At 50.9% G+C, this 26760-nt stretch overlaps 10 protein-coding genes across 10 annotated transcripts; 8 read left to right on the top strand and 2 right to left on the bottom strand.

Moving 5' to 3' along the window:
• The first annotated feature begins 140 nt into the window (after positions 1 to 140).
• EDD37DRAFT_618086 (hpt sensor hybrid histidine kinase) lies at positions 141 to 8110 on the top strand. The gene is made up of 3 exons (XM_062815784.1): positions 141 to 471; positions 522 to 553; positions 620 to 8110. Exons 1-3 carry the CDS (start codon positions 379 to 381, stop codon positions 7692 to 7694), a joined length of 7200 nt encoding a protein of 2399 aa, XP_062675781.1. The 5' UTR covers positions 141 to 378; the 3' UTR covers positions 7695 to 8110.
• Positions 8111 to 8936: 826 nt separating this feature from the next.
• Positions 8937 to 11438, top strand: EDD37DRAFT_74323 (uncharacterized protein). The gene is made up of 2 exons (XM_062820225.1): positions 8937 to 9310; positions 9363 to 11438. Exons 1-2 carry the CDS (start codon positions 9038 to 9040, stop codon positions 11262 to 11264), a joined length of 2175 nt encoding a protein of 724 aa, XP_062675780.1. The 5' UTR covers positions 8937 to 9037; the 3' UTR covers positions 11265 to 11438.
• Positions 11439 to 11949: 511 nt separating this feature from the next.
• EDD37DRAFT_74319 (uncharacterized protein) lies at positions 11950 to 13357 on the bottom strand. Its single transcript, XM_062820224.1, has one exon. The coding sequence runs from the start codon at positions 13167 to 13169 to the stop codon at positions 12177 to 12179; it is 993 nt and encodes a 330-aa protein (XP_062675779.1). The 5' UTR covers positions 13170 to 13357; the 3' UTR covers positions 11950 to 12176.
• Positions 13358 to 13413: 56 nt separating this feature from the next.
• Positions 13414 to 16233, top strand: EDD37DRAFT_618075 (uncharacterized protein). Its single transcript, XM_062815783.1, has 5 exons — positions 13414 to 13794; positions 13855 to 14245; positions 14297 to 14504; positions 14554 to 14585; positions 14636 to 16233. Exons 1-5 carry the CDS (start codon positions 13673 to 13675, stop codon positions 16004 to 16006), a joined length of 2124 nt encoding a protein of 707 aa, XP_062675778.1. The 5' UTR covers positions 13414 to 13672; the 3' UTR covers positions 16007 to 16233.
• Positions 16102 to 17087, top strand: EDD37DRAFT_74257 (uncharacterized protein). Its single transcript, XM_062820223.1, has 2 exons — positions 16102 to 16476; positions 16539 to 17087. Exons 1-2 carry the CDS (start codon positions 16394 to 16396, stop codon positions 17002 to 17004), a joined length of 549 nt encoding a protein of 182 aa, XP_062675777.1. The 5' UTR covers positions 16102 to 16393; the 3' UTR covers positions 17005 to 17087.
• A 518-nt stretch (positions 17088 to 17605) lies between these two features.
• EDD37DRAFT_604759 (uncharacterized protein) lies at positions 17606 to 18857 on the top strand (the record flags this gene model as incomplete). Its single annotated transcript, XM_062814769.1, has 2 exons — positions 17606 to 18224; positions 18280 to 18857. 2 exons carry the CDS (start codon positions 17606 to 17608, stop codon positions 18855 to 18857), a joined length of 1197 nt encoding a protein of 398 aa, XP_062675776.1.
• Positions 18858 to 20166: 1309 nt separating this feature from the next.
• On the top strand, positions 20167 to 21237 carry EDD37DRAFT_604758 (uncharacterized protein; the record flags this gene model as incomplete). Its single annotated transcript, XM_062814768.1, has 1 exon — positions 20167 to 21237. One exon carries the CDS (start codon positions 20167 to 20169, stop codon positions 21235 to 21237), a length of 1071 nt encoding a protein of 356 aa, XP_062675775.1.
• A 600-nt stretch (positions 21238 to 21837) lies between these two features.
• EDD37DRAFT_73990 (uncharacterized protein) lies at positions 21838 to 22376 on the top strand. The gene has a single exon (XM_062820221.1). It carries the CDS (start codon positions 21959 to 21961, stop codon positions 22289 to 22291), a length of 333 nt encoding a protein of 110 aa, XP_062675774.1. The 5' UTR covers positions 21838 to 21958; the 3' UTR covers positions 22292 to 22376.
• A 563-nt stretch (positions 22377 to 22939) lies between these two features.
• On the bottom strand, positions 22940 to 24154 carry EDD37DRAFT_74002 (uncharacterized protein). Its single transcript, XM_062820222.1, has one exon. The coding sequence runs from the start codon at positions 23950 to 23952 to the stop codon at positions 23230 to 23232; it is 723 nt and encodes a 240-aa protein (XP_062675773.1). The 5' UTR covers positions 23953 to 24154; the 3' UTR covers positions 22940 to 23229.
• Positions 24155 to 24615: 461 nt separating this feature from the next.
• Positions 24616 to 25895, top strand: EDD37DRAFT_73948 (Ca2+/calmodulin-dependent protein kinase). The gene is made up of 4 exons (XM_062820220.1): positions 24616 to 24728; positions 24783 to 24819; positions 24869 to 25305; positions 25361 to 25895. Exons 1-4 carry the CDS (start codon positions 24726 to 24728, stop codon positions 25835 to 25837), a joined length of 954 nt encoding a protein of 317 aa, XP_062675772.1. The 5' UTR covers positions 24616 to 24725; the 3' UTR covers positions 25838 to 25895.
• Positions 25896 to 26760: the final 865 nt, after the last annotated feature.

Raw genomic sequence — 26760 nt, 5'->3', positions numbered from 1 at the left:
CCAAGGACCCTGAATATCAACGGCTTGCAAGGATGACTATCATTGGTGGTTAAACGCCGTTGTGGAAGCTTTGGAAGGAAACCCTTGAAGGAAAATGCCGCCAGACTGCGCCTGGATCTGCTGATTCATCTCAACCACATTTCGCATCGCTACCTTACAGAACAACCTTTCTGCGGCCGCCTTATTCGTACCTCGTTTTGACGAGTCGATCCCAAATGAACCCCGTTCACATCTTAACCGCAACTCCTCTTTCCTCCACCGGTTTCCCTCTCAAACCCTTCAACAACCTTGTCTGTTTGTCGCTGCTGGCTATTGTCTCGGAATGCGCTCGGCAAACATGACATGACGGCCTAAGACGTCACCTCATCGGTAGGAAAGATGGACGACATCTTGGGCGACGATCTCCCACTCCCGCCGGCCAGACTCTATGAGCGACTTGCACAAATCCCCAACTATACCTGGGATCGTTCGGTAAGATTACATGACAACGATCCGAAGAACCGTGGCTAACTACAGTACAGTTCCAACCATTCCATTCGAGTTACGATCATTGGTACGTCCTGACCTTGAATAGCAGCTGTACCGAGCATAAACTGACCTCGTGGTGGCATTGACGCAGGCATGTTACCGGTCTCCTCCACAATCCTGATGGTATCAACCCTCGAGCGTCCCAGAGTACCTTGACGACCCTTTCCGCCCTCTCCGGTTCTAGCAGAAGTTCCCCTAAACTCGACCCTCACCGTCCTTCCCTCAGACATCATCACTGGAGTAGCATAAGTGGTGCCTCAACCGACAGCGAGAATGCATCATCCCGGGATGAACATGACACAATATGGCAGCCGGTCATTGCCCGCATCAGCACTCATGTGCTGCGTCTCGAAAGGGAGTTCCAGTATAATCACACAATCATGACAGCATGCGACCCCAATTGTGAACACACTGTCAGACCGTTAGAAATCCATAGGCTGCCCACATTACCGGGTGATGAACAACCCTTGGTTGTTGCCATATACGAAACTCCTGGGAAGAACTACCTGCGCGAACTACTGGACTTCGGGCCGGCCTTCTACGGTCTTAATCACCAAGGTCACAACTCTGACAGCACTCCCGGCGAGCGCATTGCTCTTCAAGCCTTCTTGGACTTCGCCATTGGTGCAGCTGAGGCACTCGAGTTACTCCATCATGGTGCCAACCTGGTCCATGGCGAAATTCGAGGTGACAGTTTCCACTGGAACCGCGAACGAAACTCCGTGAAGATCGTAAATGGTGGAAACGGCCCTCGGGCCTTCGACAACGTTCTTTCGAGTGATTCATGGGCAACGTTGAGTCGCGAGATTGGTGTCAAGAACAAGCTACAATTCATCGCTCCAGAACAGACAGGACGCTTGCCTGCAGACCCTGATAGCCGAACAGACATTTACAGCCTTGGAATCCTATTCTGGACCTTGTTGACTGGACAGCCGGCGTACGATGCAGATACGCCAATTGACATTGTCCAGAAGGTTCTAACACACCGTGTGCCCATGGTCAGCGCAATTCGCATGGACATTCCCGATGCCGTTGCACACATTATCGCCCGAATGACCCAGAAACAGATGGACGAGCGCTACCACTCAATCTCTGGGTTGAAATATGATTTGTTACAAATCCAGAAGTTGTTGGGCGAGGGAGACCAGGAAAAGATCACGAAGTACAAGGTTGGACTGCGGGACGTGTCTTCTTTCTTTATTCTGCCGACGAAGCAGTTTGGACGAGACGCCGAGATTGAAAAGATCACGAAGATCATCGACAAAGCCCACAAACGTCAGATCTCCGGCGCCGTGCGCCCCTCGCCATCGCAGCAGGGCCTTTTGAATGCTGCGTCCAATTCTTCAGTCTCTGACGGTCGGCCAGACGGAGGGGAGCCGGGAGAAGGCTCCGACTCATCCAGCTCATTCGGTTTTAGGGAATCCCGCAGTAATTCTACGACTATCGGCCAGGATGGTCCAGTATTTACACCCTCCTACGGCAGTAAGACGAACCCGCTGGGAAGACGCGCTCGAGATTCTCGTGGTACGCCCCTTGATCTGTTGTCGGATCGAGACAGCAATCTATCTGGTGGGATACAACCAGCAACTGACACCCTACCGGGTATGATGACCCGCCGGAGAAACAGCCACAAGTACAAACGGCGAAGCAAGACCGAGGTCATCACAATCGTAGGCGCATCTGGAGTCGGGAAGACCGCCCTCATCAAAGCCGTACAACCCTCGATTCGCCGTCATGGCTATTTCGCTCTAGCAAGATTTGATAGAGCGCGTCCTTCACCTTTCGAGCCATTGATCAAAGTGATGGGCAGCCTGTTCAGACAGATCTTTTCAGAGAAGGATGTCAATACACCATACCATGAACACCTTCGAGCGCATGTCACTCCTATTTGGCCTATCCTGCATTCCATGCTGGACCTACCTGCAACCCTGCTCGATGTTACAGTGTTGTCCAAAAAGCTCCTGACAAAGAATGACGGCACAAACCAGAGCGTCAATACCGAGGTTCCTACTGTGGACAGTGGTCCAAAAGCTAATCCCGGACAATCGAATCCTGGAGCCTGGGATGCCAATGACTTCCTTCGCGGTCCGTCAAACACCAAGTCTATTCGATTGATCAATACCTACATGGACGTCTTGCGGACCATATGTACCGGAAAACTGATCTGCCTTTGCTTGGATGATTTGCAAGCAGCAGATCCGGAGTCCGTCGACTTGCTGATGCACATCATAAAGGCGAAGGTTCCTATTGTCCTATTGTTGTCTAGCCGTGTCGATGATGGTCAAATTCCCGAATTGACTTCGAAGATTCTGGAGCTTGATTCGACAAGCAAGATTGAACTTGCTAACCTTCGGGAGAGGCATGTATTTGAGTACGTTGCTACCACTATGTCCCAGTCCGTGGAGACCGTGATTCCGTTGGCAGCAGTGGTCCACGCAAAGTCTGAGGGCAACCCATTCTTGATGAAAGACATCCTCCAGACTTGCTATCAGCGTAATTGTCTGTGGTATGATTGGAAGGAATCGGGCTGGCAATTCGATCTGGACAGAGTCTTCAATGAGTTCAGCTCAGAAGGCTGCACCGACAATCAATACTTGATAGGGCGCCTTCAGGAATTACCTCCAGCCGCAAGATCAATCCTTGCCTGGGCGTCTCTAATTGGGACGACATTCTCGTTCAAGCTAATTCAAACTATCATGACAGGACAACATTTCTACAGCTCGGGGCGAGATCAGGAACATGATGCGACCTGCCCAAAACGTGCGAAGATGTTCAACCTCTCCGAGGCTGATTGTGTGAGTGGTCTACAACAATTGGTCAACATCTATATTGTGACGCCTAGTCAAAGCGATGACGAGTTCAAATTCACACATGCACGGTACTTAAAAGCGGCGAATGACATGCGGGAGTGTCAAAACACTACCAAAATGCATTTCATCATTGCTCAGACCATGATGGACTATCTCAGTCAATGCAGGTTCAATCTGTATTCCTTGGCACGACATATTTGTATGGCGTCAGACATCATCAAGGAAAGGGTTCCAGCACGGATGCGTCACCGAGATGTGCTGTGGCGAGGAGCGCAGAAAGCACTCGAATCTGGAGCAAAGCCTACTGGGTTGTGGTATTACAGGTCTGCAATAAAGCTGTTGCAAGATGACAAATGGAACACGGATGACTCGGATGTCTTCTATGACGAGACCCTTCAACTACTCGTTAATTGCGCCGAGATCATGTATCTCCAGGGTGAAACAGACGAGGCATTAGCACTTCTGGAGGACACTTTCAGGCATGCGCGCTGCTCTGCGGATAAGACCAGGTCATATATCTTGAAAGGCAGGATCCTGTCACATCGAGGCCAGTTCCTTGCAGCTTTTGACTCCCAACGGGAATGCTTGGTGGAGCTTGGCCTGCCAATGCCGAAACAATCTTGGGAGCAGTGTGATATCGAGTTCAAGAAACTGGAATACCGGATACGAGAAATGGACCAGGAAGAACTTGTTTCAAGACCATTGAGCAATGACAAGAGCGTCATCGCATTAGGTACGGTCCTGAGTGAAGCTTTGGGTTCACTATACTGGTCCGATGCATTGCTATGGTACCAGCTGGTTATTGAGTATGTCAATACTGTCTTGGACCGGGGTGTCATGATACAAGCTGGGCTAGGTTTCACAATGTTGGGAGCCGCAGCGATTGGCCGATTCAAAGACATCGAGTTGGGACTGCTGTACGGCGAGATCGGGCACCAGTATTACACCCATTTCGATGATTCCTGGACGCGTGGTAGAGGCTGGACCCTATTTACGTTGTTCATCGGCCATTTTCAGACACCAATCCGCAATCTGCTGCCCATTTTGGACAATGCACTCGAGTATTCCTTGTCGTCCGGCGACCGGTTCGTGAGCATTCTCAATATTGGTGTGATGGCTGTGTCAAGGTTCTGGGCCGGACAGGATCTCGCAGAGGTCGAGGCTTTCTGCAATTATGGACCGGAAGAGTTCGAGGAATGGGAGAACGACCGCCGAGGCGGTACTCTTCTGACGGCCACCAGACAGGTTGCCCGTGCCTTGCAAGGCAAAACTGGGATTGGGAGTGTCGAGACAGTAATGGACGATGAGCAACACGACAAGAAGAAGTGGCTCGCAGAATGTGCCGTGTGGGCCTCGAATGCTAACCGTCCTCAGGACATCTACCATGCAATGTCATTCGTGGCCTATCACATCCTGGGATACCACGATTACGTGATTGAAATTGGTACGAAACTGCTGGACACAACTCTCGATGAGTTGTGGTCGAACAGGCCTGCTTTTGGGACACGATTCTACGTTGGGCTGTCTTTGATGGCTGTTGCGAGGGAGAAACCCGAGGAAGAGCGTGCTCCTTACATCGAAAAGGCAAAAAGCTTGAAACGGGAGATTGACACATGGGGCAAGGTGAACGACGTCAATTATTTCGCCTGGTCCCATATCCTGGAGGCCGCAATCGCTGAGGCTACGCACAAATACGAAAGCATCATTTCTAGTCTCGAGGCAGCTATCGACCATTGTCAAGTACACGGCTTCGCCCTAGAGGAGGCATTGGCAATCGAAATGCAAGCAGAGTTTCTCCTTGCACGTGGAGCGAAGAGGGCAGGCAAGGTCATGATCCAGGAAGCCATCACTGCTTGGAACAGGATCAATGCTGCTGGCAAGGCGAAGCAGCTTTTGGACAGGCACGAATGGCTGATGAAGACAGCCACCACCTCACGTACCATGGAAGCAACCACCCAAACAGAAGATCTACATGCACTGTCCATCGCCGAGGAAACCCACACGCAAGACAAGCGCGCATACACAAATGCGTGGGTGCAGCCGAAGGGAACAACGACAAACCAAGCATCGCAGGATGTGCCAGGTCTTGGACTTGACATCCTGGATCTCACCTCAATTCTTGAGTTCTCTCGAGTTATAAGCTCTGAATTACAGATCAATAATCTACTTTCGAAGATGATCTCAGTCATTCTCGAATCAGTTGGAGGGCAGGCTGAATTCTGCGCCATTGTGATCGACTCCGAAGATTCGGGCTGGTGTGTCGCCGCGAGCGCGGACCATGAGACCGGTGTTAAGACTTATCCGGATGGTATACCGTTTTCTGAAGTCGACGATCAGGCCGCTCAGCAAATCACTCATTACTTACTCCGCACCAAGGAGACCGTTTTCGTCCAGAATGTGTTGGAGGACGATCGTTTCTCTAATGTAGGTGACGCTTATTTGGCGAGGAATCCTGCAGGACGTTCCATCATTGCAATCCCCATCATCCAAGCCGATCACTTGATGGGAGTCATCCATCTAGAGGGTCGTCCAAATGCTTTTACGCAACGCAACATGATCGTGCTCAACCTTTTGACTAATCAGGTTGCAATTTCCCTTGGAAATGCTCTCCTTTACAGAAAGGTCCGTAAAGTGAGCGCGGCGAATGCCAGCATGGTCGAATCGCAGAAACGCGCTCTGGTGGCCGCACGAGAGGCTGAAGCCAAGGCCAAGAAAGCAGAAGCAGAGGCCATGCATAATGTCAAGTTGAAGGAAGAGGCGGCAAGAGCGAAGTCTATATTCCTGGCCAATGTCAGTCACGAACTGCGAACACCTCTCAATGGTGTTATCGGCATGTCCGAGCTGTTGAAAGGGACACCTTTGAACAAAGAGCAAGAACAATACGCGGATAGCATTCGAGTCTGTGCGGACACGTTGCTGACCGTGATCAACGATATTCTGGACTTCTCCAAGCTTGAAGCTGGAAAGATGCAGATGTTCACAGTGCCACTAAACCTGAAGGAGACCATCACCGAGGTAGTGCGGGCCCTTGCCTATACCAACCAGGAACACGGCTTGCAGACTATCGAAGATCTTCAGATTGATGACGGCTTGGTCTTGGGAGATCCAGTACGATTGCATCAGATCTTTATGAACCTGCTCAGTAATGCATACAAGTTCACAGCGAAAGGTACCATCACTGTGAGAGCACGCAAAAACGCAGAGACCCGAGACAAAGTCAAGATCACCTGTTCGGTCGCTGACACCGGCATCGGCATTACGCAGGAACAGCTTGCTCGTCTGTTTCAGCCATTTTCACAGGCCGATTCTTCGACTGCACGATCTTATGGCGGTAGCGGCTTAGGCTTGAGCATCTGCAAAGCCATGATCGAGAACGTGCTTGGCGGCAAGATTTGGATCGAATCGACGCCAGGCGTGGGAACAAACGTCTTCTTCACCCTGACATTCCAGAAAGCACCGAAGGACAGCAGCGTGCCTAACGAAATCAAGATTTCCGCCAAGGATCCCGACCCAATGGCTAATTGGTCCCAGGCAACCAGTCCTGAAAGCGAGGGGAAGAAGATCAACCTTTACGATTTGAGCAGGATCCCGCGGGAAGACTTGCGCGTTTGCATTGCCGAGGATAACCAAATCAACAGAAAGATTGCTATCTCGTTTGTCAACAAACTTGGTCTGAAGTGTGAAGCTTACGAAGATGGAAAGCTAGCTTATGAGGCACTCAAGGCCAAGAGTAAAGAGGGCAACCCTTTCCACCTGGTACTCATGGATGTGCAGATGCCCGTCCTTGACGGCTACGAAGCGACCAAGGCGATCAGGGCCGACCCCGACCCAAATGTTCATCAAGTCCTCATCATTGCCATGACAGCTTCGGCGATCCGTGGTGACAGAGAGAAATGCTTAGAAGCTGGCATGAACGACTATCTTGCGAAGCCAGTACGACAGCAAGCGTTGAAAGCCATGCTTGATGAATACCTCAACAACACCAGAATGGCCTTGGCTGCAGCTAGCGGCTCCAGTCCTGCAACAACCCCGGGCGAAGGTGGGGTCAATGGCACATTTGAAGGAGATGCTTCCAGGTCTACCAAGACAACGGCAAATGGAGAGTTCCCATCCAGTCCAGAGGACAAGCCCAAAGCCAGACGACCATTCAAGAGGGTCATCAAGAAAGTCGATACGAGCACAGCTGACGTGAAAGAAGACTCCAATGCGGCTCCCAGTCCGCCCAGTGGAAAGCGAGAAACAGATGAGCTGGGAAAGATCAGCAGTGAAAATGTGCGTCCGAAAGATCCCTTCACTGTTGGCACTTCCGCGCAGCGTGGTCATGCCAATGGTGGAGTGAATGGAGACAGCGTGTAAACACTGAACAGGCGCTGTTGCCTCTGACCGGCAGCGGCGAGTGGAGACCTCCAGCGCCATGGGTTGTGATGATCTGGGGAGAATGGTGTTGGAACAGATGATTGTTACTAATGACTTCATGAAATGTGCACAAGCTTTGGGCGTCACCTTCTTAATAAGGGTTACGTTGGAAATGGATATGGAAGATCAAGCGCAAAAAAGCACGGTGTTCATGGTCGGCCTTCTGCTACCAGGAGTATACCCATAGTGCATTTGTCGGTTAATGGTTAGTTTTCTCATTTCGTTTGCTCAGGTCACACTTCGCTATAGAAGATTAGACAGGAGTGCAAAGAGATTTTCTCAACATGATTCAGGTTCATTGAGTCTGGTATTGCACTTTCAAAGAAGGAGCTCATGCCTCTGTGCTGGGTTCGAAGTAACTTACAGAAGTGAACCGCTACAAGCACAAATTGCTGTTAGAGGTAGAAGAAAAGATGTGGTTCAAGAGCAGCCAATCAGGGCCAGTGTGGCCCTCGGCGCCACAACGACTTCAAACTCGAGCAATCTCCCCCTGCCGCCAACATTCCCATCAAGGAGTCAACACCTTGCCTCAGAAAGAAACACCTCACCTCCATTTCTATATCCAGCCGACTGCACTACCACTAGTACACAGACTCCACGGTGGGATCGTCGCCACGTGAGGTGCTTTGCCAGCCCATAGCTCGACCTTTGGTGCTCTGCAAGCCTTGTGCTTGTTGGCGACCCCCGTCCAGGAGAAATCCCTGATTCGGGTTCGCTTCGTTTCGACAGTCAACATCTAAACCATAACCGGATCGTTAGTCGCCAACGCTCCCACGATTCCTTTTTATTGGTGGAGTTTTCATGGTTTCAGCCTTTTCTATCTTGAGCTCTTCCAAGTTCCCCAGTAGTCTTGGGTCGCTTCGAAGACGACCATGCTCAGTTCAGTCCTATCCTTACACTACCAACCTCATACTCGCGCGCCACACTCAACTTCATAATGTCTTGAACTTGGGTCCGCTACTGCAAAGAGCGACTCATGACCAGTCGAATTGTGGTGTGGTAGCTGACTTGCTTCTACTCCTACGGAGCAGCAACAACGATGTGGTCACCCTGAGAGGTCTCCCTCTGCCATACAAATAGTCATGGCAAGTCTGCTCGGTAAGAGGTTTGCTTTTCTCTCTCTGTCTTCTCACCTCAATCCTACCTTCGCTTTTCGGTGGTGTCCTTCTCTCGTTTCTTTGCAGTCTTTCGTTAACTACACTCGCTTGCCTCCAAGAGTCTATCGTTACAGCATAGCATAACACACTCGTTTATACCTGTTATTGTCGATCACGATCGCCACCATGAAGTCCGCATTGACTGCTGCCTTTGTGGCCTCTGCTTTGTTCATGCAGCAGGCTGTAACCCAGAGCTGGGGTGATGCACCGAGCTACTCAAGCCCTTCCAACTGCGACAACACTTGTAACTCAAACCAAGAGAGTGGCTTCGACTGGTCCAGTCTGTCATCTGGCAGCTCCTTCAGCAGCTACGGCGGATTCTCTTTCAGTGGGTTCAGCTGCCAGGACTCTTTCCAAGGCAATACGAAGAGGTCTCTTCAGAGTCGTTCGAGTTTTCAGGTAGGCTAACGAAGATCATCTGGATGTTGAAGCGTTAGCTAATATTTTACAGTCGAAATGCATTCAGGGCAAAGTGTCCAAGTCTTCAAACGGTGGTCCCAGCTTCTCCTGTGGAGCAGACGATGCATTTTCCATCACTACTATGCAAGTGTCTGTCTCGTATGACACTGACATCGACTGCATCTTTTCCATGCCTGACGGCTCAACCTGCAAGCACACAGCTTCTTGCCAGGCAGCTGGTACAACTATCGAAAATACACAGTGTGGTGGCGCCAAGGCCGTTTCCTTTCAGTTGCCTCCCAGCAGTGGTAAAAGCTCTTGTGATATTGGTATTCACTCGATTGGATTCGACTGCAGCTCGTCTCCGACGACTTCTTCGACAACCACAACTAAGAGTACTACCACAACGAAGAGCACAATGACAACAACGAAGCCTGTGACCACAACAACGACAACCAAAGCTCAGACAACTACTACGACCACATCAGCCGTGCAGACTACCACAACGACTACGCCGGCTGTGCAGACCACCACTACCAAGGGTCAGACCACTACTACGACTACACCAGTCGTGGAGACTACCACCACAACCACCAATGCCGAAACAACTACTACTTCTACCCCTACGACGACCACTACATCGGCTGTGCAGACGACCTCGACTACAACCAAGGGCCAGACTACTAGCAGCTCCACTACATCAGCTGTGCAAAGTACTTCCACCACAACCAAGGCTGAACCAACTACTACTACAAGCAGCACCTCCACTACGTTAGCTGTGCAGACAACTACCACCACCACGGTTCCCCAACTCTGGACCAGCACAACTACAACCTCCGCAGCTGTCTCTACGACCACCACTGCCACCGCAGCTGGAACATCCACAAGGACAACCACAGTAGGTCAAACTTCTACCACCACAACGGTGGGCCAGAGCTCCAGCACATCATCCACCACCACTCCAGTCTGGGCTTTCTCGAGCACAACGACCACGAGCTCAAGTATCACCACGATTGCCACTACCACCACGACACCAGGCCAATCCAGCTCATCAACCACAGCATCCTCCACCTCGACTTTCGTGAAGAGTGTTCCACCATTCAAGTCGTCTGCACCCTGCCCACCAGTCCTTCCCAGCTGTCTGAATACCTGGCTCCACTTGGTGTCTAAGTGCAAATCCAACAGCGACTCCAAATGCTTCTGCCCAAGCGCCCAATTCATCGCCAACGTCCAGGAATGTGTGTCCGCGTGGGCCGGCTCCGACGACGAAATCACTGCGGCTCTTTCGTATCTGGCCGGTATCTGCGCCGACTTTGTGCCCCAGAACCCAGGTATCTGCACGGGTGTCCCACATAGCATCACGCTTGTTCCTAGCCCACCGTCGTCCAGCTGGGCTGCCACCACCACTACCGCTCCCACAGGTACCACGACTGGCGTTGTTGCTACCACTTCTGCCGCGGCTACTACCTCGACTACCACAACGAATGGAATCGGTCGAGGCTCAAGGCCTGTGTACTCTGGGTCCTGGTCTTCCACTTCTACGCCCACACCTGTCGCCGTTCCTGTAACGACCGTCACATTCACGCTTGTGCCGACTTCGGGAGGTGCTGTCGTGACTACCGCGGTGACAGTGCCGCAAGTTACATTCGCTACGGTCTCTGCTACTGGTACTGCGACGGCTGGTGGTGTCGGGCTGATTCCTATGCCTGCTGCATCGGCAACGGGATCGGGATCTGGAACCTACTCTGGTACATGGGGATCAAGCTCAGCGGCTGCTGGGGGTGCTGCGTCGTCGGCAACTGGTGGCGCCACCAGTGTGGCATGGGCGTCGGTGTCGGGTACTAGTACCGGTGTATCGCCTGCGACGTTCACTGGTGCTGCGGCCAAGGGCTTCAGTGCTGAGTTTGGCGTGATGGCTGCTGGTGCGATGGCTGTCGTTGCTCTCGTTATCTGAGTGGAGGTTCGCGGGTAATGTGAAGGGGGGAATGTGTATAAGATTGATTTTCAAAGCAAAGATGTGATGGTAATGGAAGATGTACTACGGACATTGAACTGAGCACAGCAGACAGAAGAGTATGTTATTGTTTTTGCTATGTAATATGTATTTGTGACCATGCTGCGAGGACAGAAGAGGAGAAATCTTATGCTTGAAAATATTATATTAACAGCTTGGAAGACTTAGACTTCTACTATTGTATACTACTATGACACAGTATCATCTCGGACGGTGACATGTGTTCTGGGCTGGCTTGACCTTGGGCCGATTTGAGGACGACAGTCGCCCTACCTACGCTTCTTCGTCGACTTGCGCGTTGGTCGATGCTCGAATGTGCGCCAACGGATGCAATGATCTCTCGATCGTGCTGGTAGCATTCTGTCTCGCCCAAACCCAATGGTGCTTGCAGAAGCATTTACTGGAAATTTGCTTTCTGTTCACGCAGCTATGCTCACATTTCGCTTCTATGTTTCCAAGTCAAGGAGCGGAGACCTCGAGCTTGAACAATGACTCCGGCTTTCTGCAGGTCGTTGAGCAGAACCGTTGACGCTAAGCCTTTAGCTTGCTCGACCCGATTGCCGTGAATGTCACTGTTAACGGTCATCGTATTCCACCTGGGAAAGCGAGCCTAATTTCGGTTGTATCCCATCTCCATCGCCTCGAGCCTGAGAGTTCGACGGTCGTGGTGTTGGTTCTGGTGCACATAACCATAAATGCCGAACAATCAATAGTCTCTGGACTAGCTGGCTGGGGGTAAGGCATATCTCCACACTCTCTCCACAAGACATGCAAGTCTGGGGAAGACGAAGTCGTGTCGATCACTGCCGTTGCGAAGCAGGGGAGAGGTTCATGGGTTTCCCCTGTAATCTCTCATATCCCGTCAATTTTCAAGTTATCCAGAAACTTCTCGGCTTGAGCTTTCGCTTTCTGCTCCGCAATGAGTTTACGCCTTTCCTCAATCTCTTTCTTCCGTTGTTCTTTCTTCTCCTCCCTCTCTTTTCGTGCTCGTTCGGTGTCTTGTCTCTCCTTCTCGAGTGCATCCATCTCCTTCTTCCTCTCATCTGCATCTTTGCTGAAGGTGTAGAATCCGGTACCTTTGTTTCTGATTTCTGCATTGGCATCGTAATGAGTGTCTGGAGGAGGTGTCGCGGACTTGTCGCGCTTCTTTGACAGCTCTGCCATGCGGTCGGCAATGACTTGGTCAGGATTGAATGCGGCGGCTTGCACGGTGTCACCATAGATGACGTTGGTAGGCATCGACGGTCTGGCAGACATGCGTTCCTCTTCTTCGGCAACGTTGGCCTGCATTCGTTTCCTCCTTTCTTCCCGCTCAGCCTGCGCTTTTGTGCCTTTCCGTAGTCGACCGAACTCGTCTAGATATTCTACTTCTTCTTCGTCTGAGCCACTGTCCTCATATTCGGAGTTGCCTGATTCGTTCGCATGGCCTCCGGCCTGACCTTCTGCCCACTTCCGGTCAAAGTCTACCAGAGGCCCGTCGTCTTTGCCAATATATTCGCCACGTTTCATTGCATTGTAGATGCGCACTTTATCCTCCATCTTCTTCTTGGACCTGTGCAGCTCCGCTGCATCAACGGATCCGATTTCATCCTTCGTTTTGTGACGCTGTGAAGCATCTTCGAGGTCAGCTGCGGAGCGCTTCTTGACATTTTTGTTGTGCGCAGTGAAGATGTCTGATTTGTCTTTAGAGGGTCTGGGACGTCCGGCGCCTGATTTGTTCTTGACCGAGGATGAACTGGAGATTAGCGAAGCGAGACTTGTGGAAAAGGCAAGGGAGGTTGAAGATGAGATGTCCTTGGCTTTTGTCTTTGAAGCCTGCTTGATGCCATATAAACCGTCTGACATGATGGCTTTTCTCCAAGTACTCGAGTCACGGACAGATCTCGCGGGTGATTAGAGACATGGCAGGCAGCATGCGAGGGAGCGGGCGCGCATAACGCAGGACTGAAGGGAAACAAAATGTTGCGGGCGTCACAGGGCTCCAGAAAGACAATTAGGTATTCACAGTACGCTATGCCGAAAGAGTGGTAGATAGACTGCCTAAAGAGCGCCGGGAAGATCCCGGCCAGATCATTCAGTTCCCACAAGAGACTGTCACTCGTTCTAGAACACGGCTCGACGTGTCCATCCTCGACGGACTTCGGACGGTCGGACGGTCCCCATCGCCCGACTTCTCGATTACCTTTCGACGCGGCTCAACATTGAATCGTGTCAATGACATGCTCCTTGTTGGACTTCACGTCACCGGATCATGCTGCTGTGCGCCTTATCTCGCACCTCGCCATGACATACACTGTTGACTCTGTGGCCTGAGCATTTGGCCATCAAGGACTGTGATAGCCCTCACAATGGAGGACGCTTCGCAATCACCTGAGTTGCCAGCAGACGAAAACTCCATAGACGAGGCCAAAGCAGCGCGAAGACGCCGAGAGAAACCTCAATTGTCTTGCAGCCTTTGCAGGACACGCAAGTGCGTTGTTTCATGTTTGTTCATCTTTCGACAGCGCTTTACTTACGCTATCCGAGATAGATTACGATGCGACCGCCAGCAGCCGTGTCACAATTGCGTGCATAGAGGTCTAGCCGAAACGTGCACCTATCCCCATACTAAAGTTTCACGTTCAAAGACGACTCAGTTGCATGCGTCGCCCCATTTATCACCAACCGTACGCGGCCGGGTCAAGCAACTCGAGGATCAGGTTGTCTCGCTGATGGAAGCTCTCAACGGCACCCCAGTTCCGGCACAGGCAGGCGCTTCAACAAGGACTTCTGCTCAAAGCATCCGTCCTGATAGCAATGGGGCGTCAGGGAATCTGAATGATCTGGCACCACCCGTACCAGGCCTTCCAGGCTATATGGAGTATACCCGATCCGCGGTCAACTACATTGGCAACTCTCACTGGCTTTCCATTTTAGGAAATGTATGGCGGTCAACTCAAGCAAATGCACGGCGAAACTGACACCTAACGCAGATTTCCGACCTCAAAGACATCGTGAAGGAGTTCGCACCGAAACAAGGTGACGAGACTGTCATGGACAACTCCATGCCAGGAACCCCGGACCTTTTGTCTGGAACCAACCCGAAAGTCGGCCGCAGAGAGATCTTGAACGCTATCCCATCAAAACCTGTGGTGGACACACTCTTTGCTGAGTTCTTCATCAACACTGATAGCGAGATCAGTAAGTTAGGGATTTCTGAAAGACAGTATTGGGGCTCACACTTCATCAGTGTTAGTTCATCCGCCCACATTTCGCAAAGAGGTGAGATCTTGAATTCCCGCTTTCCAAATCCTCGCTTATGTGGACGTTAGTACGTACAATTTTGGGAGGACCCTTCCTCCATGCCCATCATGTGGATCGGTCAACTATTTGCGTTCATGTGCCTAGCAATACAGTATCAGCAATTTTCGCTGGTCGAAGCACGAAGGCTTCAGCTCGCCGATTATGATCCAGAACGTCTGATGGAAAGCTTCCATGCAAAGACCGCTCAATGTCTTTGCCTTGGCGGATACTCAGAAGGACCGCCCTATACCGTCGAGACTCTGCTGCTCCATCTCTTTGCAAAGATTCTGAGGGCCAACAACACAGAAAGCAACAACAGTTGCTGGGCATTGTGGGGTCTCGTAGTCCGCATTGCTATGCGAACAGGGTATCATCGCGATGGTTCCTATTTTCCAACCATTTCTCCTTTCCAAGCAGAAATGAGGCGGAGAGTGTGGATTATGATACTCCAATGGGACATGTTCCTAGCTCTGCAACTTGCGTTGCCTCGGATGATCGTGCCATCCCAATACGATACGGCCGATCCGCGCAATCTTACCGAGGATGACTTGGACAGTAACTTACTCGAGCTTCCGCCTGCGAGACCGCCATCAGCCAAGACGAACGCCCAGTTCCATGTCGACAAAAAACGACTTATCGAGGTGATCGCCGAGGTTGCTGATATTTCCAGTTCAGTTAGGCCACCACCGTATACTGAGATATGGAGGTTAGACGAATTGCTCAACAATACTTATGAGTTTATAGCGCCTACCTGGCAGCCAGAGTCTGTCCCGTCTGACGCGCCGAGAGCGAGTGTTGGAGTCCGAACCATATTCCTTGCGACCTTGTACCTTCGAGGTCAGATCGTCCTGCATCAGAGGTATCTGGGTCCTGGCCGGACTATTCCTCAATATGCCAGATCACGAAAGATCGGTATCGAGGCTGCCCTGACACTCCTGCAGCATCAATGGACGCTGTATCTCGAAACTCAAGTTGGCGGTCCCTTGTGTCGACATGGCTGGAAGTTCTTAACGATACTGAATCCTGATTTCCTCTACGCAACGGCGATTTTGTGTGCAGAACTCGCACAGGATTTGACGAGCAACGTGTCTGTAGCCGACACAGAGTCCGAGGGAGATCGCGTCTTTCATTCTCTGAGCAGCGCGTACATCGTCTGGCTGCACTCGAATGACGCTACTCGAGCCGTGAAAACAATCGTGGCGGCGGTGAGGGATTTATTGGGTAAAGCGCAGACTGCGGGATACGGCATAGCGAGAGCAGGAGCCCAAATGACGAGCACTGGAAAGCATGGTGAGCCGAGACAGCCAGAAGCCACTGCTGATCCATTCTTCGGGCTTGGGCAGCGCAGCGAGCCTGTGCCCAAGGCGGTATATCATGGCATAGCGAATTTCCCCATATGATGGTTTGACCATCGAAACACACAGATGGCGTCCATGGACTACGTCTCAGTAATTTTAAATACCATCTTGACGGGAAGAAGACGAGTGGCACAGTGGGCCGGGCAGCAGCTCCTTTAGACGTGCTCCATTTCGACGCGCGTGGGAGCTTTTGTTTTCCGCGTCTCCAAATAAAGTCGTAAGTTAGAAGTTTTAAATAATGACGTCGGATTGTGAGGAAAAGCCTCCCGCAGCTTCGCCGTCATGTTGACGTTTCATGTCGTTACTACCATGACAATTGGGCTTCTTAAGAGCACACTGAATCTGCCTCAGCATCCGGAAGTTCTTGAACCTGCCCACGAACCCCTTAGGACAATTGCTTTTGTGTGACCCCGTTCTCATACTCTTAAAATGTCATCCGAAGCATTTGCTGCGTTACGGAAAACCAGCGGCGATGACCTTGGTAGACTTGCAGAAGAACATTTCAAGCATGAGTAAGTCCGGCCTCCATATTCAGTCACAGAATGGCATGAAGTAACACCCGTGGTTCCGCTAGTTTAAAAGACGAGGATCGTGACCTTGTCAAGAAGGCCGCCACGAAGATCTCAACGCACACCCTCATCGGATCACTCCTAGGCGTCGGCCTCGGAGGTTTCCTCGCCTACCGACTTCGAGCGAACCGCAAGGCATTCTACAATGCGATCCGCACCACCGAAAAGCCAACTCATGTAAAATTTGCGGATGGACGAGAACAAGCTATCCCGGACATCACTCCCCTCATGCAGCCCACGCCGCTTGGAGATGCCCTCACTTACACTTTCTTCGGTATTGCTGGACTGTTTATTGGTGGTGAGACTGGTCTGTTGACGGGTACATGGTCGGCACGAAGGACGATTACCAGCAACCCGGATGTGCGCGGCCGAGTGGAGAAGGCTTTCAGGTCATTCAGAGCAGACGTCCTGAGAAAGCAAATCGAAGAGCTGGAAGGGGAGAATAAGAAGGATAGTCTGCTTTGGGGATGAGTGTGCCAGCGTGACCCAACGATTTGGGGACCCAAAAGCTCTAGCAATATGAGACGGGTCGGTGTCAACTCTTCGCGCCTATTACGGCAGTGTGGGCAGTGTATTGGAAGAAAAGTCTATGGGCCTGCTCATCACACAGATGGGCTCGTGCTCAGGTAAGTCGGAAATTGAAATAATACCAGTCAAGCTGATGGAACTGCTCAACCCCTCCCCAAGGGCTGATCGAGCTACATATGCGAACACTCGACAGACCACTGACACTTGCCTGGATTGCTCGACAGGAGAATCTTTTCTCTTCATTCACATATGATCCATCATCCTAGATGACTTGTGACACAGTGCAGGACTCCTTCCTTCAGGCCCAAGTATTGGCGGCAGTGGCGCGGACATACAGGCCTCATCACCACGCGCCTTGTTCATGTAAGTGAAAGTTAACAACTCCTAGCTCCTTTGCTACATTGATAACATATCTCGTGTCTCTTTCACTTTTACTTCAGTCTCCATTTTACTTTACCTAACATTCCTTTTCTCCAAACCATCGTCCTCCTTTACTGAGCACTTTTCTCTCTTCTCATCGTCAAGCTCATCATCCGTTATCATCATGGCGGCTTCCGCTCCTGGAGACGGGCTGTCCGACATTGACTCCGAAGGCGATCTGATGCTGAAGGTGGGCGGCGAATTGGGTGGACAACATGGACATACTGGGAGCAATGGCAATGGCAATGCCTATCCATATCGCCTCCTCCGGGTGTCCAGCAAGATCATGATGAGCGCATCGCCAATGTTCAAAACCATGCTCAAGGCAGAACGCTTCCTTGAAGGGTCGCTAGCTTTGAGCATAGAGCAACCGCCACAGCTGGACCTTCCTGAAGACGAGCCTGAAGCCTTCACTACGCTCTGCAGAATCATCCATCACAAGCAAGGTCTCCAAGATCCGACCCTTTTCAAAAGCCTACACGGTCTCGCAATCCTCAGTGACAAGTACGATTGTCTGAATAACATAAAGCCTTGGTTCACCTTTTGTCTCAATCAGAAACTACTCCAATTCCGTGCAATCAATATGGAGGACCTACCACATTTGATCAGCGCAGCCTATTTGTTTGACGATCCCACTGCATTTTATGGCCTTACCATGACTGCGGTAAGATTTCTGCCCAGATGCATCAGGCTCGCAACTTTTAAAGAAGGTCTATTCCCAAGCATTGCTGAAAAGCTCGCCGGTGAGGATTTTTCCGAAGCTTCTCATGTAATTTTGCTTGCTGACATCACGTACAGGCACCCTAGAAACGATTCGACAAACCAGGCTGAAGGACCTTATCAGTCGTTTTCAAGAAGCTACTAGAACTCTCTTCGTGGACAATAACAGCGTCGAAAACACTCGAGATTGGAACACTCGCATATCCATTTATGACGTTGACCAGACCCAACGGGGGATTTACGGCCCTTGCAAGGGACAGGCCTGTCGAGTCGGCAATCTCATTTGGGCACTGGTTCGCGCTCGGCTATGGACACACCGCGGTCTCCCTAATTATTCCCTGGTGTATGCTTTTGATTTCGCGCGGTGCATTGCTCAGACGATCGACCTGTTCGAGACCAAGGTTGAAGATACTGGGGTCAAGCTCGAACTCTGCGAGGAAGGTTCATGCGACTCATGCGAACGGGACTGGGAGAATATGCTGCAGAATCTTGTAGAGGGATGTGAGAAAGAGGTCGCAGGGATCTGCCTCGTATGCTTCAAAAAGGACAGCCTCGAGGTGACGGAGCCGACACAGAAGTGCAAGGATCATTGCAATACTTACCCAGCGTCTACGTGGACGATGGACATGACCGGCTGGCCGCAGAAGGGCGACTAGCCAGCAGCAAGGCTGGGAAGCTGACTTGCAACCCAAAAGTCATCCTGAGGTTGGATTCTGCCCGAAACTGGGTCCATACTGGATAGACGCTGCCAACACGGACAGCAGGGGTGATGTGTTCTCAATGATTGCTGCAGCATCGGAAGAGCACGCTGAATGTACGATACACACGCATCTCGATGTCATCAAGGACCAAGAGTTCATCATCTTGAACAGCAGCGTTATACCCTTTATGCTCCTCCCCATGCAATACACCACGCAATAATGCCATGGTCTCTAACGGCTCGCTCCGGCGCTTATAATACCGAATTCAGCCTTGAAACGGGGTAGAAATAGTGCATAGCACTGCCGTGCTTCTTGTCTGCTGGTGTGGTAGAGATGAGGCATCGGCAATTTTCACCGCCAAACAATCTTTCGAACCCTGGTACTGCATTCTCGTCACTACCTTCGTCAATAGCTTGCAGACTGCCTCACTTGTATTTTGCCTGCTCGTGTGCTGCTTTGCGCTGAACAGTGGGCGCCTTGACAGCAAGACAGAAGCGCTGTACGATAGAACTGATGGTCTGCATTCCCGTCAGAAGTTAAGGCTATATTCTTGTATGCGAGGGCCTCCGGGATTGCAATGTGAAATGCTATCAATTTGAACCGGAGGAGCAACCGTGGTCAAACAGTGCCACTTCTTCTGGAAACAGGCTCGCTGCTTATCAGGTGTGCGCCCGAAGAGGAATAGCGGCGTTGTCTTCGACAACAAAGGGAAACAATGCGACGCGATCGTGCGTGAAAATGCCACGCAGCATACCTAGACTTCAACATCCCTTTGATCCTGGCTATAGCTCCATCTCTCCTTGCGATTACTTCGTAGTTCACGTCCGCCTAACCCTCTACCACCTTGGAGGTGACGTCTTTGGTGGTTTCATTTGTCCTCGACATGGTCGAGTTGCTACGTGACCATCGACGCTGGAGGCGGACAACAATTCGCTTGTGCCATAAGCTTGCAGCTCCGCCTTCATGTCGAAGACGAGCCTTGCTGACCATTCCTCACAAGAGCTGTCCATCACTGCCTTCAAGATGGCAGTCAACAGATTGGTGAAGGGCTAATGCTGTGCTGTTGAAGCGTGGTATGGGACTGCCTCGTCACACAGAGACTGCCCAGTGCCTTGGTAAGTGGACTTGATCACCTGCTGCTGCTGCAATACATTTTCGTCTTTCTATCAGATCTGGACTTGCTACCACGACGGCGTATCGATCCTACAGGTAATCCAACCCAACCCAACAAGCCTCCCGAAACCTCACCGCCACGTTCTTAACGATGTCTGCTCTACCAGACCAAGAAGACGGATTGGTGGGCTCTGACATACTCGATATTGTTTCTGATGGCGACACGATCATGAAAGTCAGCTCCGGTGCAAATCACCAAGTGCTCCGGGTTTCAAGTCAGGCTCTCAAGACAACCTCTTCATATTTTGCCGCCCTCCTTAGCGAGCGATGGACACCTTCATCACAAAAGAAGTTTACAGTGAGTGATCCTCTGGTCGTTCAAGAACAATATGACACGCCCTACTTCCTATTCATGATCATGATCCATCAGCTGAATTTTAGGAAAGGCGAGACCATTGCAGCAATCAAGTTGGAACATCTCAGAGATCTGGCAATTCTTGTCGACAAATACATGTTCATCGGACCGATCCCAGCTTCCATCAAAGATTCACTGGCGCAATATTTTTCCACAAGCCCGCAGGCGGACTACAGAGAAATCTCGGCGTCACCCGAGATCTTGTTCATATCATATTTTCTTAATCTGCCCGATATGTTCGCCAAAGCGTCGCATCAGATGATGTGGTTCTTCAGCAAGGCAAATATGCATAAACACGCATCTTCGGCGCTTGTGCCACTCCTGCCGTTGGACATCTTTGAACAGTTTGAGCAAGAGGGTAAGCGCTTGAGGTCATATCTTCTTCACGAACTTCCACCAGTTTTCTACCCTGACCCTCATGGTGGTGACAGCAGTGATGACGAGGTCGACAAGTTTTGGTGTCAGAAGTGTGCGGCCTTCCCTCACAAGGAACGCTGGCTCATGGAGATTGTCCGCAAGAATGGGCTGTGGAAATGGGAGGAAGCCAACGGTGTGACGTTCAGTCTTCGCGAGATATTCTCAAGCTATATTACCGATATGCAACAACTCGACTATTGTGCACATCGCGACCCCGATAGCTCTGAGTTGGCTTGTGGCAAATTCAAGGTGCGTTATGTCGACGTGAACAGAGAGGAGATGATACATGACGTGTACAATGCGATTGGCGGCGTCTGCATTCACTGCTTCAGAGGTGGCCAATTCCGATACACGGCGTGCTGCCCGGGGCACGGACTTGCGCTTGCTTGAGCATAGAACATCTGAAAGGTTCACCAGCATAACGGACTTGAGGTTTGGAGCAAGAAGGAGCGCTCAGATTGAAGAAACAGATCGGGGTTCACCAGGCGGCCTCCTGGTCGGGCCTCTGCAGGGGAAAGTATGGGACAGTTCGGGCTGGAACCGAGTAGAACTGAGATTTGTCGACCTCTAAGATGCTGGGCTGGGTTGTATTGAAGAAGGATGGTTTGCATGTATCATACGTAAAGGTAAGCTGGCCTACGTGGGACAGAGCTGTCAGGACTTGTTTGGCTGGGCCATCTAAGAAACTACCATGGCGAGGACTCGATAGTAAAAGCAGTCTCAATCATTATCGCATGAACCATGTTTATCTGCTTCTTCGCATCTTGACAGGGTAGGACAATCGAAGTAATAACAATCCTACGACTGAGCACTTTAGGTGAAGTGATGGTGTGGAATCGCTAAGATCCAAGAGTGAAGTGAGTAACGTGGTAACCCCAAGCATTCAGCCTTGCGGGCGCAAAGGATAGGGGTAACAATAAAGCGGCAGATACCTTTATTTAAAGCGGCTAATTGACAACCCTTTCAAGCAGCATTGAACTTTTGATCGAAGCTGAACTCAAACATCGACAAACTCGCGAAACATAAAGCTTGAGAAATATCTTGGACTGAACAACTCGTTCATCCTACACCTCCTGGGTCTTCCCTCCTTTACCATTCGCGGCCATCAACAATGGCACTACCCACGACCACCGCCACATCAATTCTCTCCAGTCTCTTTCTCCGCCGAACCGCAACCACACTCTCATCATTATCCTCACGAACCCTTCTCTCCGCCTCCATCGCTCTCCCCGCCATATCCATCTCTATACCCGGTCTAGTCTCAGATATATGGGAAGGCATACTACGAGCTGTGCCCAAGAAGAAGACATCACATTCGAAGAAGCGACACCGACAGCTTGCGGGCAAGGCATTGAAGGACGTCAAAGCGATCAACGAGTGTCCTGGGTGCGGACGGGCGAAGAAAATGCATACTTTATGTCCCTATTGTGTTGCAGGTGAGTAGTCGACTCAGTGGAACGATGACTTGGTACGAGTTGCAATGGCTAATATGCTGGGATGAGTAGAAATCTATGAGAGCTGGAAGTCAAGAGATGTGCTAGAGAAGGAGATGGCGACGAAGAGTAAATGAGCTGCGCATGGAAAACTCGTTAACAGGCGACGAAGACCAATACCGTCAGCATAGCGAGGCACGCTGCCTTGTCACACCGATGAAAGCCGAGTGGGACACAGCGACGCGACAAGTCGATACCCCGGAATGAGTGCTGGTCATCGCCGGAGAGGATCGGTCGTATACAGACTCGTCGCACCATGCTAGACGTCTATGCTGTGATATCGGCATGTTGCTGTGACAGTCCGACGTCTCAGGCCTGCAAGGTCTGGCTGCACAATACATGAGTCGCCCGAGCCGTCCTCCGAATTTGGCTTGGGCGCAGTCCGAGGTCAGATGGAGGGCTCTGATTACCGCGGACGTCATATTGAAGTGTCGCAGGAGAGGTTGGATGCAGGAGCCTCGCATGCATATTGGCACGAGAGCCGAACGGAAGATACCGTAGTATCAAGTCCAGGGTGTATGTCACTTGCGCAGGAAGTTTTGAGAAGGGCAATGATCCCTGCCTTAAGGGTTTTGGTGAAGAAGAAGCACAGTGATAACTTTTGTTAATATTAACTCTCCTATGAGAAGGCGTCCTATGCCTTTAGTCTGAATACTGTACAGTACATTGAGTGGAGAAAACATTTTATGTTGTACATCAAAAATATGCTTGCTCGCTAAGAGAGATAACCTGCTCTATGACCCAAATGCTATTCTCAGCTGTTTGAAAGACGATATTGCGAACCGGATGCCATGTTGTACAGCAGCAATGGAAGTACGGACCGAGAGGTCATTATGATCTTCTCATCCTCGTTCCATCTTCTCATCCTCGTCCCATCTTCTCAGCCTCTCTATTCTCTGCTCTTGGCTAGGTCATGCTGAGCTTGCGCCGTGGGTCCGCCTGAGATTGCTTGTGCCTGTCCACTGACGCTCTTTTCGCCCTCGGTAATGTCGTGGAGCACTTGGCTGGTGATAGGTTCACCAGTATGTTTCTGAGCTTGTGCAGTAGGACCTCCCTTGGCGGGTTGATTGAGGCCAGTGATTTCACTCTCTGCCTTGCGGATATTGGAGATGGTGTCACCATGCAATATGCCGTCAGAAGCAGACGAAGTCTCCGCGTTGTTGTTGATGTTATTGTTGTTATTGTTGCTGGTGTTGTTTCGGTTGCCAGTGTTGTTCTGCTGGTTGGATTTGGTCAGGATTGACTGAGCAGCTGCTGTGGGACCACCAGCTACTCGATCACCGGCAATCTTCTTCTCGCCCTGAGTGATGGAAGAGATGGTATTGGAATTGAGAGGTTCGCCAGCATGTTTCTGTGCCTGAGCGGTGGGACCACCTTTGGCAGGTTCGTCGGAGCCGGTGAGTTGCTTTTCCTTTTCTGTGATGGCAGAGATGGTATTGGAGTCGAGTATCGGGCCAGTGGATGCCATTCTGACTATTCTGAGAGAGGAAGTATTTGGAGCAAAGTGTCTTGATGTGGTGGAGATTGTTTGACGCGCAAGGCTTGAGGAATTGCAGAGTCTCGACGAAAGGCTAGTGAGTGTAGAAGAGTGTCGAGATAGAAATGAAGACATGGTTGAGAGTGGTATCGTGAGTAGCACCTTCCTTTGTCCTTGTAGTTTTGGACGTTAGATTAATTCTAGTCAGTTCAACTATTTCAAGCAAGGGCACTCCAAGTAAAGTGATGTAGCGACCTCTTTTGCTTTTCATAAGGCTGCACCGATATTGTCAGGTCTTATGTAGGTACTCTAATTATGAGCTTCATAGGGTCATTTGCGAATGGTAGACGTCAACAAAATAACTTTTATGGGCCTGAAAGTTGACGTACATACGAGAGGATCTCACCTGTTCCTTGCATCGAGCATCTAGTACTGCACGTCCCTGGCGAATCGTGCACTTCGTCAAGCAAGCGCCATCTCTGAGGAAGACTTTCGTGTCCGGCTTGAAACGCAGAGTCGCCTTCTAGATGATTGATCAGTCAATCTGTGCTTGGAACATCTGACGTAAATAGCCTCGTTCTTTTCGCACAGGATGAAGAACGGCTTGATACCCATACGATCCACCATAGCAGCGGCCAATCTACGTTCAACATGGCCATTGACGTATCAAGCAGATAAAGATAGTAAGTGCCATTGTAAGATCGATGCAGAAAATGAAATGAAAAGAGCAAGTGATCTCTACAGAATGACGTCATTTGACATTTTTCTTTGATGATTGTGAACGCGTAGAGCCGGGCCATTGGAGAAATCACGCGAATTACCACAAACCGCAGAACATTCGACATGCGTATGATTTGACACAACCGGATCTCCTATAGCCCGCTGGTGGAACCAGCGCGAGAGTCAAGATGGTAAGGTGTAGCTCGGAATCTCACAAATGCACGCATTGCTGACAGCAGCCACAGTCGAAGCAGTATCTTTCTCAACACCAAATAGATGATGGTAAGCATAACCTCCGCGGCAAGCATCTGCCATCGTTGACTGTCTCCAGCTCACACATCGGACGTCTTTGCACTCGCTGTGACCTCAACACAGATCCTCAGCGGCTCCGGTGAACCTTCCATCAAAGTCCACTCCACCACCGACGAAGACTTTCCCATTGCCCAAGTACTGAAGGACACCCACAAGCTCGGCTGCCATCATATCGTCACCGATGGGTCGGGCACCAAAGCCGTAAGTGTAGGCTTTGATGGCAACGTCAAGGCATGGAAACACGAGGAGGGAAGATGGAGCGAAGACGGGGAGATCACAGACAAGGATGCGCCAAAGAAGGCCGGACAGGTCTGGGCCGTGTCTATGTCGGATGATGGACAGTACCTTGCTGGTACCACTCATGACGGACGGGTCAAAGTGTGGGATTTGAACAATGGAAAGCAGAAGATCAGAGAATTCGAGACGAAAGGCAGCTTTGGGATGTGTGTTGACATGGTGGGAATGATTTTGGCACCCAGACGTTTACCAGAGTTACTGACGCATGATCCAGTCACCAGATGGCCGCTTTCTAGCCAGCGGTCACGAATCCGGCAACATTTACGTTTTCTCCACGGCAACATCCCGCCTCCTGCACTCTCTCCCTGGGCTCATCAAGCCTGTTCGCTCGGTCAAATTCTCTCCTGGTTCGACACTGCTGGCAGCCGGCGGCGACGCCCGTATCATTTCCCTTTACGATCCGAGTTCTGGTGAGCAAGTTGCAAACCTCAGTGGCCATGCAGCATGGATCACGAGTCTCGACTGGAGCAGTACCGGCCAATATCTGCTCAGCGGAAGTCTGGACGGGAAGGTCAAGGTCTGGGACATCGAGCGAAGGACTTGCGTCGCGACACACAGTGAAAGCGACAAAGGTCTATGGTGTGTCGAGTGGTTGCCGAGGAGCAGCTCCCAAATGCACAAGGCTGAAAAATTTGCAACATCAGGCAGCAGCAAAGCTATCGCAATCTATCGAGAAGCCACGGGTGGTTGAGCCTGTTCTGAAAATGGATCCAAACATTCCGTACAGACGGTGATGCTTACAAGGTCAAAGACTTCATACCTCATGAGGTCAACAAGCGATCATGTCGCAACTTCCAGAGTCTCATGCTAGGGCCAAGACAGCTGAGGCTGATTGCAAGTAAAAAGCCGCAGAGCAGAAGACGACATTGGACCTTTCAGGGGAACATCAAGCACGTGGCTGCAAAGACGCTGAAAGGAGGCGACAAGCAGGTGGTAGTGAGTGAACAGGGAACAGCAAAGCAGACTCAACCACGTCGCGAGCTCAATATTGCACACACGCGCATGGCATGCGTCCTGGGCAGCACCTCCGGAAGGACTGGAAGGTACGCAAAAGATGTATCTCATGAGAGAGGACCCATTCCCATAAGACCTGAAAAGGCCAGAGATAGGGTGAAACATTTAGAGAACTAGAAGGATTCCTACGTCCTTCTTTTTTGGGGTTCCTCTCGGCACAAATTTGACAACATCTACCATGGTGCGAAGATGGATGAAGCTTCGAAAGTGCCTATCAACGTCATAAATATAACGTTAGTATCACTCGCACTCTGGTGTGTGTCTCAAGGTTGTCCTGTAAGGCTATAGCACAGCTTTCTTGCTGAGAGCGAGGCACTCCCCTACCTAGCTGTAAAATCTCCATGAAGATCGCCTGCTGAACATCACAACCTAGCCTTGACTATCAGGGTTCACCTCGGACTTCAGGACGTCCGTACTTCAGGACGTCGAATTATGTACGCGAGGGGACGTGAGCGCGAAATAGAGTCTGGTATAGGCTTTTTAATAATTTCAATTTTTTCTGTAAGCCACAAGCGAACCAGCGCCACCACGATCTGTCGCCGAAGCGACAAATCAAGCGGGACGGATTAGAAGGGCAGTTTTCTCGATCTCGGTCACTCG

This window comes from Exophiala viscosa, assembly GCF_022695815.1.
Source record: "Exophiala viscosa unplaced genomic scaffold EDD37scaffold_1, whole genome shotgun sequence".
Taxonomy (NCBI): Eukaryota; Fungi; Ascomycota; class Eurotiomycetes; order Chaetothyriales; family Herpotrichiellaceae; genus Exophiala; species Exophiala viscosa.
The sequence above is the reverse complement of the archived record's forward strand: the minus strand, read 5'-3'. Positions and strand labels throughout refer to the sequence as shown.

Coding starts and splice junctions, on each gene's coding strand:
- EDD37DRAFT_618086 (XM_062815784.1), top strand. CDS start 379: ATGGACGACATCTTGGGCGACGATCTCCCACTCCCGCCGGCCAGACTC. Junction 472..521: donor ACTATACCTGGGATCGTTCG/GTAAGATTACAT, acceptor ACTACAGTACAG/TTCCAACCATTCCATTCGAG. Junction 554..619: donor CATTCGAGTTACGATCATTG/GTACGTCCTGAC, acceptor GCATTGACGCAG/GCATGTTACCGGTCTCCTCC.
- EDD37DRAFT_74323 (XM_062820225.1), top strand. CDS start 9,038: ATGAAGTCCGCATTGACTGCTGCCTTTGTGGCCTCTGCTTTGTTCATG. Junction 9,311..9,362: donor AGAGTCGTTCGAGTTTTCAG/GTAGGCTAACGA, acceptor AATATTTTACAG/TCGAAATGCATTCAGGGCAA.
- EDD37DRAFT_74319 (XM_062820224.1), bottom strand. CDS start 13,169: ATGTCAGACGGTTTATATGGCATCAAGCAGGCTTCAAAGACAAAAGCC.
- EDD37DRAFT_618075 (XM_062815783.1), top strand. CDS start 13,673: ATGGAGGACGCTTCGCAATCACCTGAGTTGCCAGCAGACGAAAACTCC. Junction 14,505..14,553: donor CAACACTGATAGCGAGATCA/GTAAGTTAGGGA, acceptor ACACTTCATCAG/TGTTAGTTCATCCGCCCACA. Junction 14,586..14,635: donor CGCCCACATTTCGCAAAGAG/GTGAGATCTTGA, acceptor TGTGGACGTTAG/TACGTACAATTTTGGGAGGA.
- EDD37DRAFT_74257 (XM_062820223.1), top strand. CDS start 16,394: ATGTCATCCGAAGCATTTGCTGCGTTACGGAAAACCAGCGGCGATGAC. Junction 16,477..16,538: donor GAAGAACATTTCAAGCATGA/GTAAGTCCGGCC, acceptor TGGTTCCGCTAG/TTTAAAAGACGAGGATCGTG.
- EDD37DRAFT_73990 (XM_062820221.1), top strand. CDS start 21,959: ATGGCACTACCCACGACCACCGCCACATCAATTCTCTCCAGTCTCTTT.
- EDD37DRAFT_74002 (XM_062820222.1), bottom strand. CDS start 23,952: ATGTCTTCATTTCTATCTCGACACTCTTCTACACTCACTAGCCTTTCG.
- EDD37DRAFT_73948 (XM_062820220.1), top strand. Junction 24,820..24,868: donor TCAACACCAAATAGATGATG/GTAAGCATAACC, acceptor GACTGTCTCCAG/CTCACACATCGGACGTCTTT. Junction 25,306..25,360: donor TTGGGATGTGTGTTGACATG/GTGGGAATGATT, acceptor CGCATGATCCAG/TCACCAGATGGCCGCTTTCT.